The sequence below is a fragment of the Netta rufina genome, assembly GCF_964035555.1.
Source record: "Netta rufina genome assembly, chromosome: 7".
Lineage (NCBI taxonomy): Eukaryota > Metazoa > Chordata > Aves > Anseriformes > Anatidae > Netta > Netta rufina.
This window is the reverse complement of record NC_140130.1, coordinates 7,658,167-7,674,246: the sequence shown is the minus strand read 5'-3', so window position 1 is coordinate 7,674,246 and position 16,080 is coordinate 7,658,167. Positions and strand designations below refer to the sequence as shown.

The 16,080-nt window shown below is 40.6% G+C and overlaps 1 protein-coding gene across 2 annotated transcripts in view; it reads left to right on the top strand.

Moving 5' to 3' along the window:
• The window catches only part of PRKG1 (protein kinase cGMP-dependent 1), a gene marked incomplete at both ends in the record, with an annotated part of 468,546 nt that overhangs the window by 418,905 nt on the left and 33,561 nt on the right, over positions 1 to 16,080 (top strand). For both annotated transcript variants that reach the window (XM_084290587.1, XM_084290589.1), the window contains one exon: positions 12,968 to 13,064. In XM_084290587.1, the coding sequence (XP_084146713.1) occupies positions 12,968 to 13,064 (97 nt within the window). The remainder of the gene's footprint in view (positions 1 to 12,967; positions 13,065 to 16,080) is intronic.

The window sequence follows — 16,080 nt, the reverse complement described above, 5'->3', positions numbered from 1 at the left end:
ACATTGACTCTGACAAGTTGCCTTAAAATAGCTTTGGTCCTTTGCTCTTTTTGGCCTTTGGCCAGTTTGGGTCAGCTGTCCTGCTTCTGTCCCCTCCCAGCTCCTGCTGCACCCCCAGCATCCTTGCTGGCAGGGCAGTGTGAGAAGCTGGAAAGTCCTTGACTCAGTAAGCACTGCTCTGCGACAATTAAAACAAGTAGGAGACATTTCTTCTCAGAAAGAGCAGTCAGGCACTGGAATGGTTTGTCCAGGGAAGTGGTGACATCACTGTCCCTGGGGGTGTTCAAGGAAAGGCTAGACCTGGTGCATAGGAACATGCTTTAAAGGGTGATATTGGTAGCAGGGTGATGGTTGGACCAGATGATCTTGAAGGTCTTTTCCAACTTTAATGATTCTGTGTTACACTGGTGAGAGGCTAGAGCCTAAGCTGGAAAACATCATGTGAAATGTGTGGAACAAGGTAGATAAGGCTGCAATTTCCTAGGTCCTGCTGTTTTGCCACCTAACCTTACCCATAAAAATGGCTCAGAAGAAAGCTGGAGAGGGACTCTATCAGGGAGTGTAGCCATGGATCCAGGAACAATGGCTTTGAACAAACGGAGGGGAGATTTAGATGAGATGTGACATGAGGAAGAAATTCTTCACTTGGAGCACAAAGCGCACATGGGAATTAGGGCTGAAGATGCACCTTGCTTCTGTTCTTCTCCGTAAAGAATAGAATGAAATTGCCTAAAACGCAGTGTTAAAAATAAACCCAGGGCACAGGATGGGAGGTGCAGGGCAGTCCCTGTGGCCGAGGAGCAGCCTTTCTCTATGGCAAGCCAAATGGGGTGGGGGAGCCAGCCCCAGAAAAGGGGCCCTCAGCCCCCCAACCCTTCTCCTTGTCCACGGGAGGGCATCTTCCAGGCCGCTCCTAGCACCGCCGCCTTTGGCCACGCATAGGCCACTCCATCGCAGAGGCTTGCTGAGGCCATCGTGACTACCACTTTGCTGCGGGCCCTATAAAACAGGCCCCCTGCAGCTGGCCCAGCATTCGCTGAGCATCTGGGCCCTCTGACTGCCAGCTCATGCTGCAGGAAGGAGATCAGAAGAGCAAGGCAAGAAGCAGGCCTCCTTGTGTGCGAGGACAGCCATGCAGTGCGGTGAAGCACCAAGAAGGAATGCACCTGAGCAGAAGGAGGTGTGTCGTGGGCGGAGGGAGAGCGCCGGTGGCACAAGAGACACCAGTGCCTGAGGGACCTCTGGTGCCCAGCCCACGGACACACACAGGCAGTACCATTGGCACCGCAACAATGTGGGGAACAGGCTGGCCCCTCACACAGCCAGCGACAGGGGGCCTGGGCCTTACCCTAGGAGCAACGGTGACGTGGAGCAAAGGCGGGAGCATCAAGCAGACAGTCGCAGGGAGCAGAGGCGTGCCCATAGCCCAGAGCCCAGTGCAGGACCCAGCAATGGCCATAAACCAGAGGGCAGTGCCGGACCCACGCGTGAAAATCAAGCTGACGGTGGCATGGGGCTGAGGCGTGGGACTGGATGACCCCCTGGTTTGGCACCCTGGCCTGAGAACATCCCAGATGGAAGGCATCCCGTTTGGGCAGTCCCAGGCAAGGACTGGCTTAGCCTTCTGCCCAGCACCGTGGAGCCGATGGAGCTGGATCCACCAGGTGTGGAGGAACGGGTGGAAGTGGATCCACCTCTGCCGGGACAGGCCTGGGACTGCTGCAGCATGTCTTCGTGATCCTGTGATGCTGTGATATGCAAAGTATTTTCTCAAAAGTAAATAAGAAGAGTGGAAAAAAAAAAAGCAACTTCATTCCACCTTCTGTCTACAGATCCAAACACCTAAATTCAGAACTCATTAAGAGATTAGAGGGAAGTTAGTGTACTTGTCTCTTTCCTTACTGTAATACTTCCTGTTCTTCTGTATTTGACGGGCAGTTATCATTAGGGACAAGCAAGCACACAGTCACAGGAGGTTTGTTTTGCACTGAGCTTGTATTACTGTAAAAACTAGGGTTTGAGTGCTAAAATATAATTCACTACCACTCATTACACCCAAGCTGTAGCTGAATTAGTTGGTGAATTTGAGGATTTCAGTCTGAATTTTATCTCAGTACTAAACCATGATTTAGAAAGAATAAACTCAGAATTAATATGTTATAGGTGAAAAGTCCCTGGCAGTTCCTCAGTGAACTGCATTTGACTGAAGCTGTGTCAGTCTGCAGAGGGATGTTAGATGTTGTGCTTCAACCCAGCAACATGAATCTAATACTTTATTCAAAAAGGTTGGTTATTTGTACTAGCATTAGCATGTGAGAAGAGAAATGTGCCAAGAAGGCCATTAAGGCATAATACTGCAGGGTGCTGCAATAGCAAAGATAAAGAAAGCCAACTGAAGTGCATTGTGCTCTCAGTATATTCTCATCAGCCAGACAGAAGAGCTTTCTCTTTGCAATGTATGTGTCTTCGAGCACAATAAACGTTTCTTTGCAATCTGATCCTAACCCAACTCTTCTGCTGTAATGAGCACAGCTGTGGAAAAAAGCCAAGAACAGCTTTCTTGGGAGTTGGAATGGGGTGTCTGGGAAGTGAAACTCAGTGCAGTGCAGTGCAGTGCAATGAGCTAAAGCATATAATAGCTACCTTTTGTTGTCCAGTGGGTGTAATATTTCACTTGAAGATCTTTTCAACACAGTAAAACTGAGGAAAACAAAACAAAACAAAACAAACAACCAAAGTAAAACAAAAAAACCCTGTACCACATATCCACTGCATGGAAATGTGATGACAATGGGGCATGTGTAGATAGTAAACCAGTATTTCTCCCACCCAGGAACTGTGACGATGCCCATTGAACAAGGAAAACTGGTGGGGATTTTTCTTAATTAAAGTGTTGAATTGTCAGCAAGGAAATGCTGTACAGATATTCATGATTTCAGCAAGAGTTCATTTGGGAAAAAAAAAAGATGTGGATGGATAACATTCTTAAAAGATATTTCAATCTGTATTGATTTGATTTCATTCAAATGAAATTGAGATGCCAATTTCATTTGACATGTCAGAGTGCAGTGTTTGAGGCGCAATGAAAAATGATTTGCTTTCCCTTGGAATTTTGTTTTCCATTAAATTCCAGATGTTGTTGTTGCTGCCTGGGGTAGCAGCATCTTGGAGCTGGAAAAGGTCACATTTCACTTTTCCACTGTCAGCAATGAGCTTTCCACCCAACGTTAATCCAGCCTACTGTAGACAATAGCGCTGTCAGCAACTGTTTTGGGTTCAGTCCCCCACTGCCAAGCCAAGACAGAGATGCACTGGCAACAAGACTGTTTCTTTGGTCTCCAGCTAGCACCCACATGATAGCAAGTCCAATTTTGATTGAAATCATTTGAAGGTTCTAACATTTGCATCTCTTCAATCAGCTTTCACCATCCAGTGTTAAAAAAAAAAAAAAAAGGTCCCCCTCCTTGCGCAATATCTTTTAATACTGCACAGAGCAGGAAACACCACCAGAGGAAGGAATATTCCACATCCTCCCTCCACCCCTTTTAATTAAAATTGAGTAAAGTCTTGTTTTTGTAAGTAAGTCTATACTGTCATGTATCATGTTTGAACTATTTCAGGATATTCTCAGCATTAGGCATATTTCAAAAGTGGAAATATTATTTTAACTAGAGCTGAAAGTGGGATTTTCCGAAGTGGGACACCAAATGAGAGCCTCGTTGGAAACATTGGGCTGTTTCATTAGAGAAAAAAGGAGGAACATGTGGATCTAGAAAATAAAACACACATTTTAGTGATGTGTCAGTAGAACTACATATTTAATACAGTCATGAAATAGGGCCCAGGCTGATGTAGTATTGCAAGGACCAGGACCACTCAGGTTCAGCAGAGCGTTTGCAGAGCAGTCCAGGTAAGTTGGGTGGGTGCAGTTTGGGCACTGCAATGCTGCTTATTGCTGCTCTGCTTGTCATTGCACAAGTGTTAGGTGTTCAAAGGCAGGCTGGCAGGAAGGCTGGTAGTGATGTGGGCATATTGGTTACTTCACTTGCAAAACTCAGATTCCCAAATTTATTTATTTTTTTGTTTTCACCTTCCTCTCAGTTTCAGTGAAAAACAAGGACCCAATTCCCTAAACAACAACCTGATAATCTTGTGCTTGATTGAAAGAACTCTACTTCACACCTGTACAGGATTATCACCTCCCTTTCAGCCAGTGGTTTGTATCCCAGCTAAAAATGAAGGATTTATTCTGCTGAAAACACACTGTGAGTTTTCTCGCTGATCTGCAGCCCCCAGACAGACTCAGAGAGCATTCAGATTTCTCATGGCCATGATCCAGGCAGTGAGGAAAGAATCTGGGGAGAACCACTAGCTGTATGCAACCACTTTAATTCATGGCTTTGTACTGCAATCAGTGATTTGCCATGAATTTTTATTAGCAGGTATTTCACAGTAAGAAATATCCAGTTAGCCTTGTTTGTCTGCTTAACAGAAAAAAAAAATCATGAAAATCAATGATACAGAAACTCTGCTCATGCAAACTGTTTCATCAAAACAAGAAGGAAAAAAATCATGTTCAGTTCATACACGAAAATTTGTACTTATTTCTGGCATATGAGTGACTAGTATTGTGAAGTAGTATAGTAACAGAATAAAGGCAATCAAAATACACTCATGTTCATACAAGATTCTTGCATCTGCTTAAATCAGAGAGGTGTGGATTTTTCTGATCAAGTTGATTGTGAGCATAGACAGGGGAGCAGTCATGCATTTTGAAGGGAGTGATGCATTTCCCCAAGCTACAAGAGGACAAGTTCCTACAGCAAACATAAGGAAAACTGTGAAATATGGGTTTGGGGGCTTTTTTTCTTCCTTGCATGTCCTATGTTCAGATAAGGTCCCACTGCAGTGCTCTTACTTGTGCTAGACAGAACCTAATAGGCATAATTTGTTTAATAAGGTATTACCAACCTTTTGTCACATTTAGGAATTCAACAGTATTAGACTTTTTAAGAGCCTGGATGATGAGAAAGTCTTTATGAACTGTTTTAACTGACTGTACTTTAATGCATTCAATTACATGAATGAAATTGGTCTCCATGCAATAGAAAGTCTGCAAAGCCCCATAATTCAAACAAATCTCTTATTTGCTTAACTGTTGAAACAACTCACAATGAGCACAGCTTAATATAACAGCATAATACCATGATCACATTGTGGAGTTCTAATTGAAAAGTAATGTACTTTTAAATAGGGAAGATCATTTCTTTGTTAGTTTTTTAACTTTATGTTTTTAATTTCAGATCTCCTTCCCTTTCCAGAGGAAGTTAGAGATGCCATAGCTTTAATGTCTGTTTTAGCTGCAACTAAAATGTTCACTTTCTGTAAGAAAATCTAAACCAGGAGGTATGCTATTTCTCCTGATTTGAAGGTCATTAAAGGCAAGTACACTGTAAGTTCAAGTGCTAGTAGGTCAAAGAGAAATTCACAGCCCTGACAGCATGAACTTGAAAAGAAAGACAACCCTTTCTTTTCAATGCAGTTGTCCATGCAGCTGCAGCTTTCAATTGCATAGTCTCCCTGAGCACATTGCTTTTTAAAAATCCAGATGAAATCTCCCTGATTTGGATTTTCAGTTGAAGGTATAAGACATAGAAGGAAGTGGTAGCAGCTAAGTCAGGAATTAAAGCTACTGCACTGCTGACCTCAGACAGATGGTCTGGAAGAAGGAGACCTGAAATGAGAAGCTATATTATCATTTATCATACTTTCTCCTTCTATCTATTTACAGATGACTTGCTGACAAGTATTTGCTGCCCTCCAATGAGGAAGAGCAAGAAGGAAATCATCATATTGATCTTCAGTCTTCCAGTCTTGCATGTTTTCTAATTGCAAACAACACTGAAAAAGTAAAAGGTGTGTATCCGTCTATCTACATACATCAGTAGGCAGATACACCTCTACATGTATCTGTAGGTAGATTGATATACACTTTTTACTTTTTCAGTGTTGTTCACAATTAGAAAAAATGGAGAAGTACAAAATCAATGTGATGTTTTCCTCCTTGTTCTTCCTCCGCAGAGGGCAGCAAATCCTCATCTGCAAGAAAATCCTTACTCTAACAAGTCAAGATCTGTGGATAAAACCCATCCCTCCCAGGAGCGAGCTAACATTAGGTTAGCAAATACCATGCAGAAAATATTTATGGACATACTAATCTGCCTCAACCCTGTGTCTCTGTTAAAGGGCAAAAAATCCCTTTTGGATTTAGGGCAATGGCATGTCAGTGCCCCTGGCTAATACAGCTCTGGGCTGGGTGGACAACTTTACTGCCAATGGGACAAATCACAGTCTTCTTGTGCCGGTACTTTTATCCAACAGCTTGGTGTCTTTGATCAGCATCTTCCTGCTTTCACTATCCATGGAGATGTCCTGGTATGATTTTGTAATTCCATATTTGTGAACAAGCTAAATAAATTGCAGTAATGTGATGGAGCTTGAAATGAATTCTGTAATGTTACGTGATTGACAGTAAAATAGGTAAAGAGCTGGTCTTTTTCTTGATATTTGTGTTCTTACTGATCATAGCATGTATCTGAAAGGGATGTTTGAAAGTAAAAAATGTGTATTTGTGTGTCATGAGAGACACAGACATTTGATACCTGGAGGAAGAAACACAAAACATGGGCATTGCCACACAAAGGGACAGTACTTAGAAAATACATATTTTCTGCTCTTGTTGCCTGACTGCAGTTTTGGGGTGAACATTTTCCTTTTGGCCAGTGTTAGCTTGTGGAGAGCTGACTGGGCTCTGAGAGCATATTGCTGTCTTCACAACAGGGTTTTGGGTTTGTACAGATATTTTCTGGGTTTGGCTTCCAGTAATAGTTTGTCAAGGGACATTGCCCCACCCAAATTATGCACTGACTCCAATGGATGAGTATCTTAAGCAGAAGCTAGAATAGAAGTGCTTTGCACAGGGGTGGGACCTCTGAGAGGATGAGTGGCAGTACACCAAGAAAAAATACAGATTTGCTCTCAATGCCTCTCAAGAATTTGCTTTCAGGCATTTCCAGGCTCTGGATCTTGCTGGTTGTGTAAAATACAGTCTCGCTGTACCATGCTTCTGTCTGTGGCCTGAATGTGGCTAACTCTTCTGAGTCCCACACAAACAGGGCGTAGTTCAAGGTAAGGATCTCATGGAAATGACGCAAGGCGCTTTTTATTTCGCTTTCACTCATATAACCATTCATAGATCTCCTGTTCTCCAAAATCACTCAGAAATACCCAAATCTGAGCTTTTTGGAGTAATCATAACAGGAGGGCAAGAGAGCTGGCCAGCGTGGAAGGGAAGGCATGGAAGCTGCAGCAGCATTTGCCACATCTGCTCTCCCTCACATCGCTTTCAGATTTGAAGCCTCCTTGTTACATGAATCTGATCATTATCTTCTGCCACTCTTCATTCATGGTTGGTATTGGATCTCTCTTACTAGCATTAATCCATCCAGAAGTTTCTCTGTGACTTCAGGTACCAGTCAGCCAAACAGCAGTTGGGTACCACAAGTAGTTCCAGGTCGGTCATTTTGCCAGGGCTAAAATATGTATATTCAAATGTATTGAAAAAAATAATGACAACAACGAAGATTTGAGGTAATTTTGTCTTTCATTTATCACAAACTCATTTTTCAAGAGTAGCATTAGCTGAAGCAGAATGCTAGAAAGACATTAGCTTTATTGTAAGAATCATAGGGAGATATAATGAGGTAAAACTAATTTGGTAAGCACGAAAATAAGGTTTGCTTTTGTGATATTTTTTCCCCACCCCATTTGTGGGTCTTAGGCTCATTGGACATGTTTTCTCGCAGACAGGATCTGGTCATCACCATCCAACTATTGCAACTCAGGTTATTCTAGTCTTTGCAGACATTCATTATTTTTGCTTGCAGAAGTGCATTGCCTTTACGATGGGTGCTATAGTGACTGGGACAGCCAACAAAACTGAATATAAGGCCACCAAAATAGCTTTTAAATGAGCAAGTGCCTGTCACTGAGGAAGGCTCCAAAATCTTGTGTTTTATCCAACCCAAATTGTTCCGTCCGCTCTTATCAGGGAGCTGATGGTTGGTTCCCATTTGGTTACAATTTACATCTAGTTGGCAGCGTGCAGCTGGAGAGAAGCCAAGTTTTGTATCACGATGACTGTTTGGTAACAGATGTCTAATGTTTCCCAACACATTTAGCTCATGTGATAGGAATCATGAGCTAGTTTAGTAAAGCTGAGCAGTTGGGTAATTACAAACCTTTGCTCCCATCATTTTCTCATATATTCTTTTTAGCTGCCTAGTTAAGATTATTCTGAATTTTTGTATTTATAGTTTGGGGAAAAAAAGCTTGAAACGTGTTTTGGAGTAATAGTTGTCCTATGAAGCAGTTGCTTATTTAAATTGTTGGAAATTTCCAGCAGTGCAGAAACCTACATGTTTTCCTCTCCTGTTCTGCATAACAGGCATTGCCCAAATGCTTTGGCTGTGGCCCCAGCACTGCTTTTTCAAAGTAACAGGACATGTGGACGATGGTATTTATTCATGATCCCCCTGAGAACTCTGTTTTCTTGCATGTGACACCTGTCCATGCTGAAGATGATACAAAACCAAGTCCTTTAATAGTGACACTTTAAGAGTATTTATTTTATTTGGAGGGAGAGAAGGAAAGGGTGATCCCACACCCCAACTCTTCCATAGGAGGATACCGATACTCATATGACCAATACAGACAGTCGTTTGAATGAGATTTCAGTAGGTATCTCCGTCATTCAGATTTTCAACAAACCTTGGAGGAGAGATTGGGAGATTCTGCAGCATGCTCATGTTTGACCTATATGTGAACATTTCCTCCTCTGTACTGTTTTCTAAAGTCCCAAGTGGAGAAGCTACTTCTCGTGTTAGTTACAGGAGTGAACTGTGAGCTCTGGTTGAGCTGATTTTATAGGACAAGTTACAAAACCCAGTTTATATTAAACAAAAAGCCTCATTAGTGCACTGGGAGTTGCTACCTTGCCTTCTCCAAGCTCCTCTGAAAATCTCAGCCTTCGTTTTAAAAGTTCTTTATCAAAGAAGCAGAATAGGCATTTAGCAAGGATACTATGAAACACGGACTTTTTGTTGTTCCTTGCTATTTGGATTTGTTATGTTTTGACAAATTTTCTGTATCTGTTATTTTTGTGCATTTCCAGCTGTGACTTGCTGGGCATTCAGGCCTTTGATATCTGGTTTAAAAAGAACCAGTACCAAAATACCCCATGAAGGGCTCTTTCCGAATAACGTCTATTCCAATTAGGGTCAGAAAATCCCAGAAATCTCCGTATAGAAAGGTTGAGCCTGGCATCTGCATAGCTCCAGAACATTGCTGAATGCAGATGTGATGCTGATCAGTGTTCACATCTCAGAGCTTGCCCAAGACGTCTTCCTAAAACACCTCTTGTCTATTAAATTATGAACTTAAAATACAAATATTTTCAATCACCAACTGTTGCAAAGGTCAAAAAGTCATATTTTTCTTTGTCAAATTTCAGAGCACAACTATATGGCTGCATATTTAGAATATAACTGCCTTTCTCATTAGACTCCTGATTATCAGATGGGAAGAGGCTGTGGCATCTGCGAAGTGGTACCCAGAATAAATATGCCCTGACCTGACACACAGATATTTTTCCCACAGAGTTATTACTGAGTTATTTTCACATTAGCTTGCACAAGTGTCGTCAAACCATCTCTCCCATTCATCCTATCTCTGTTATATTCCCAAAGAATATCCCAAGCATCCTCCACAGTATCTCAGATTTCTTAGACCTGGTCCAGAGCTGAACATATTCCAATTGACACACCACGATTTTTAAACTACTTCTGTATTTCTTTGCACTATGTTCCCCTATCAAAAGGATCCCCTTTGTTTTGGAGGTGATAAAATTAAGACATCCCATGTGCTTGTCCCTAGAACTTCTTAGGGCACAGACTGCAGAACCCTTATAGTTTTTGTTTAGAGAGTTTAAACATGCTCAAATTAACAAAGTTAAAAGACGAAAGCTGAATTCATATTCTTAATTTTAGGGTGAGGATTACACCCTGATTTCTGATTTATGAGATGCCTTGGAAATATCTGCACTTGGGTATTTTTATTTAAAAGACTGGTGAGATTTATTCTTAACTTTGCAGGGCTGAAGTGAATAACTCCTGTTTCTCAGCATGTAGGAATTTGATTTGAAGGTGGACTTTGACCTTTGTAGCTGGGAATAAAACAGAATTCAGATGTGCCTGTTGTTAGTAAGCATGTGAAGGGCTTGCATGCTTGATTTTACAAACATTTTTGTTTTACTATATATTTTTTAAATTTCTTTTCTTTCTAGGATGCCTAGAAAGCTGCATCTAGTTTGTTTCATAGGCTTCATTGCTCTTGTATGTACTAACTGCATATAAACAGTCTTATCTGTCAGAAAGAATCAACTGAGGGATTTCAAAAAACAATAACAATAACACTATAAGTACATTTTTTTAAACAAAATAATAAATTATCACATCTTTTTTACTTGAAAGGCCATCAGCAGAGCTTTCAGCTTCTACAACTCAGTACACAAAATGTTGAAGAAGTTGTGTCTGGAGCAGAATATCCCTGTTCCCATCAAACCAAGGCATTTTCAGGAGAATTGGTGGATCTTCCAGGGGCTGGGACTAACATCCTGCTTTCCTTGCCAGCGCAGGGGCATCTTTGACTTAGTTTTGTCCTCCTATGTCACATGATGTGAACTGTGCATCATTTTGGTAGGACTTCACCATTATTCAGGATAATTTCCTCTAACTTTGTTGTATGTCTTTGGAGACCCTACTCCTCCTGAGACACTCTTGTTTGGCATCTCCTGTCCCCTCCTCGCTCAGCATTGAGAAATACCTTGCCCAGCGGAGGCAGGGTAGCTATTTCCCTGCCTCTCTGAGAGCAAGTGATCCCTCTGGCTGGCATCTTCTTTCCTGCCTCCTTCCACCAAGGGAGACTCCCAAGCCTTGGGCAAATTTAATGCAGGGCTTTTTGACTAGCAGTTTTGCCTCAGTAGTTTCACTGCTGAAAGGAAATTTTCTCATGCTGGGATTTCATCTTTCTAGCAATTATAAATCATTAGAGGTATTTAACTGGTCAGGAAAACAGAAGATAACTCATATGCTGTCTATACATTTATCATGAAAATTAGACGCATCTCGTTGCACTGTCACCCCTAAAATGATGTGTCTTTGGTGATTTAGAAGGGAACATACAAATATGGCTTTCTCTTACCAGAGCTCCTTTCAGCTCCAGGTTTAATATGCACCTCATGATTAGTATAAAATGATCAATAAGCAGCTGTGTCACACAAGGTTATCCCAAGTTCAAAGCAGGCTCGGTGCTGATTAGTTTCCAAAATCGGATGCAGTCAGGCTGCTCTGGTCACAGGAGCAAGGTCACTGAGAGGATCTGGTGACAGTATAAATAATAAAGCAGAGCTTATCTGATTTGTTGACAGTATCCCCAAGATAAAATTGCACTTTATTGCATTGTATTTGGGGGTTTGTGATGTGACCTTTCACCTTTAGTGACACCTCTCAGTTTTTCTCTTTCACCACAATTTTTTTTTCCTCCAATGTCATTTCAGTTTTAAATAGAATGAATAAGTTATTTTGAGGGGAGTAAGTCAGTAAATCAATGTTATCCCATTACTGAATTAGATTAGAAACAGGCATGACAGATAAGATACATTAGAAGGATAGGCAGATATGTACATATGATTGTAGCTCAGATATGTACATATGATTGTAGCTAACACTATGTTATTTTATCTTTACTATGGCGTTATCATGCTCAAATGAAGAACTGGGGTGAAATAGCAGATTATGGTCTATCTGTGAATAGCAAGATAATATGGCTGAAGTTAAATATCAAAAACTGTGTTTCCAAGCCAGTTCCCCCTTCCCACCTTCCATGCCTCTCTTCATGATCCGTCAATGCTCTTTTCCCATACAAGTCTGTGTCACCAACAGCCAAAGGTTGCTCATGCACAGGGCCTTCTCCGGCAGCTGAATGTCAAACTTTATTGAGTGGGTGGATCCAGTTCATCCATTTCCCTTCCGAGCCTTTCTAAAAATACCATAAACCTTGACAAGGAGCTATTTTAGAGGAATCATATTCATGAGGATAGTCATGGGAAGCTTATTTTGGCAGGCTTGCATGTGTTGGATTTGCATGCATCCCTAGTTAAGGGCTTTGTGAACTTCTGTTACAAGCTAGTTGCACATGGGCTAAAGAGGGAGCATCTGGATTTTGGGACCTCCTGTGCTGGAATTTCTACTCCAAGTTGAGTTTATAGAAGGAAAAGAACTGAAGATATCCTTATAGGAATGCTAATATGTGACTGAAGTCATTCATTTCAGGCATTTGCACACCAGCCCTCAGCTTATTGGATCTGATTTCATAAAACCTGGCTGTGATTTCTCTCCAGGGACCTTAATGATCTTGCCACTTTCAATAAACATTTATAGAAACTACTGCCAGCCTGTGGATAAGAGAAACTTGTATGAGAGACTTTATCTTCCAAAAATACTTAAAGACCAAAAAAAAACCACCCTCTCTTCACAAGAAGATCAATAGAAAATGTCAAAATGTAGCGTTTGTTGGGTAGCTGGAGCTGAATTACAGTACCAGACATTTGCATTGTAGGCATGCAGTAGGTATGTTTGCTTTTCTCACTTCGAAAACTGTGCAAATTGGAGCTATGCTACAATTGGGAACTGTGAAACAATGAGTGTGAATAAAAGCAAACTCTAAGAGATAAGATGGAAATTAAGCAGGTAAACGCTGTTCCACACTCATGCCATGCGGGTACAGTATTGCGCAGTACTCATGTTTGCACCTCTAAGAAATTTCCATTTTTTCGCATAAAAAAATCCAGATATGAAGCCGAAGCTGCCTTCTTCGCTAACCTGAAACTGTCTGATTTCAACATCATTGACACCCTTGGAGTCGGAGGTTTTGGACGAGTTGAACTGGTAGGTAACCTTTTCTTCTTTGAACTTTGTGTGATGTCCGGGAACCACTACTGTGTTATGAGTCTTTTTATTTTTGTTCAGTATTACAACAGAATTCCCAGAAGAGAAGTATGTGATAGGATCATATATTTTCTAATGGTGGAAGAAAGCTGCATGACATTTCTGGGTAAATAAAAACAAATGAATAAATAATTTGCAGTAACTGAAAAATATATACTAGGTTGAGGAGAGAGGAGCACGTGTTGTTTCTCTCTACATGGTCATACATTGAAGCAATGCTGTTTATAACATTGATTGTCTTTTAGCAAGAACCTGAATCATTGTGCAGCTGTTGGTTAAGTGATAAGATTGAAAGAGCAAAAAAATCTTAAAATGTTACTTAGCCAAAACTGGAATAACGGTGCGATGTCTCCTCTAAGCAGTTTCTAATTCAGATCTAGAGGCAGATCTACTTGATTATCACGGAAACTGTAGATTCAATTATAATAAAATTTCACAGAAAAATACTATTTCACTAAAGATTCTGTGAATTCTAGTGAAAAAGCAAAAACAGCTTTTTGCTCTGCTTAGATTTAGAACTATGTAGTCTTTATTAAAACAAAACCTGAGCAGGAGGAGCATGGATCAGCAGCTGTTTTGTGATCATGTGTAATATCATGTAAATACAAAAACTTCTAATAGAAAGAAGCAGCTTAGTTTACATCAACATGCTGACCAAGGAGGAGTTTCTGATACTGAACACCAGTACAATATGTTAGGTACTCCTTTAAGTTAGGAGCAGAACAGTGAACATTTACTGCTGACAACACAAAATTTATGGGAAATCCTTACTCTGTAACCATATGAGAGCCCCAAATGACTTTTTTTATATTATTTGTTTATTGCTGGGAACTGGAAAACTGGCAAAATAAGTAGTTTGGTAATTATTTGTGATATAATGGATAAAATCAGTGTTAAAAGTGGAAGTCATTCTTCCATATGATTTGTTCCTAACTCTTCTTATTTTGATTTATGTAAAACTGTGAAAAACAGAGGACATCAATGAGAACTTTGATCTCTTCCTTGGTTTTTGTTTTTATTTATTTAATATTAGCAGCAGTTGTTTTGGAAGATAGTCACTGGAGCTCACGCACAGCCTGGAAAGGATGTCCTTTCCCCATTCCTTCTACAGTCATGTTCTGCAGAGGAGACTTTAGAGCAGGAGTTTAATTCAGGTGGTGCTCAACTTCACATATGAAGGTCTTTCACCATTATAAAGGTCAGGGGATTTGCTTCCTAAGTTGATAACACCACTGGGTATCAGCCTGAGGTAACCTGTAGTGAGGGACCTACCATTTGGGGGCTTGTTTTGAATCTTGGAAGGAGCTTGCTAGGCTTATTTTCATTTCTAAGATGTTTTTTTTTGGTTGATTGGGTGAGTGGGTGTAGTTGTTGAGTTTTTGGGGGGTATATTTTCAAGCTTTGAATACCTCATGTTGTTCCTGGGAAGGTGGATGAGTTTGTCTTCATGGGGGGTTGCTTCAGGTACCCTAAAAATGCACAGATGTGAAAAAAAATTGTACTGTGTTATGAGTGATGGTCATGAGTCCTCTACCTCTAGCTGCATTCAAAGTTAATTTGGAAGCTATAAGATGTTGAGAAAAACTAAATATTATGTACGCATGACATCTGGTCAGGTGTGAAGAAGAGCAGGAATGAACGTGCTGTTACTTTAACATATCAAATCAGTATCAGGTAGAAATATTTAAATCTTTGCAGAGTTCCAAAACTCAGAAGCCTTCGAGAATCCCTGGTTCCACCTACAAAGCCTACAAAAGGCTACTAATGGGAGAAATATTTCAATCACCTTTTAGGGTTTTTTTTTTTCAAGGATGAGTTTAACTCCCCGTGACCTTCCTGTCCTAAGCAGGTCGTTTTCTGGGTAAATTATAAATACTCTGGTGAATAATCTGGTGAAAATGAAGAAGAAAGAGTCTTCTTCTTTCTCACCAGCTTAAACCACTTCCCATATTAATTTCCTGTTGTCAGTTTGTTGGAGACACAGAAGTTGCTTGTATGGTGTGATTACAGTTATTCCCTGCATTGTGCCTGCTACGTGAAGGAGGAGGGGACAAGACTAGAGAAGCATTTTCCTTTGGGAAAGGTGTTTCAGTAATTAAGAGAAGTGAGATGGGGAAGAGAGGAAAAATGCAAGAAAATGTGAAGGTATAACATACCAAAGGACTTCTTCAGGTACTGTTCCTAAAGTGAGCCTGATAACAATTTGCATTTAGCTCTTCAGACTCTCCAGCAGAGCTAAGTGTCTCAAGAAAACCTTATATTTCAGATTTACATTCCTAAGATTTTTAGTTAAGGAGGAAATAAAGATGTATTACATCACTAAGTAGTCGTATATTTCTGCTAAATAGACTGTAGCAGTTCTTAACTAATACTGAATTCCACAAAGAAGGATAAAAATATTTAAAAGTTTAGCTTAGCACTCATGATTTAATTATTTTTCTTTATCACCAAGGCAAACTATGTTAATATTCTGTCAGCTTTAAAAAACTAAGTACCTTTATGAATTGCCATTTCATTGCTGAATACTGGAAAATGAGGTCATTATGTTATTCAAACAAGAGAATATTTTCATCAAAGCTGAGCCGAGAATTGCTACCTCTTGTTTCTGTCTTTGGTACAAAAAACATGTTTTATGATTTACGGCCAGAAATGAACTAATGCAAAATGTATCGGAGGACTTGACTCTTTTATTCCTTTCATGTACTACTGCATCTTGCTAATGCCCAGCAGTTCTGGAATTTGTTCCCGAAAAACACTGCAATTTTTACACTTTCCAAGGAAGAGGATTTTTATAGATTAACCCCAGCTGCTGTGGGCAAGTCCCCCAGGACATCTGTATACCCTTCCAGAGGGCCACTGGTGGTGTCTGGTTGGAAACTGGAATGTCTAGGTCTGAGTTTGGGTCTTGCTGGCCAAAGGCAAATAACGTTCCCATTTGCATACATTTTTTAACGTT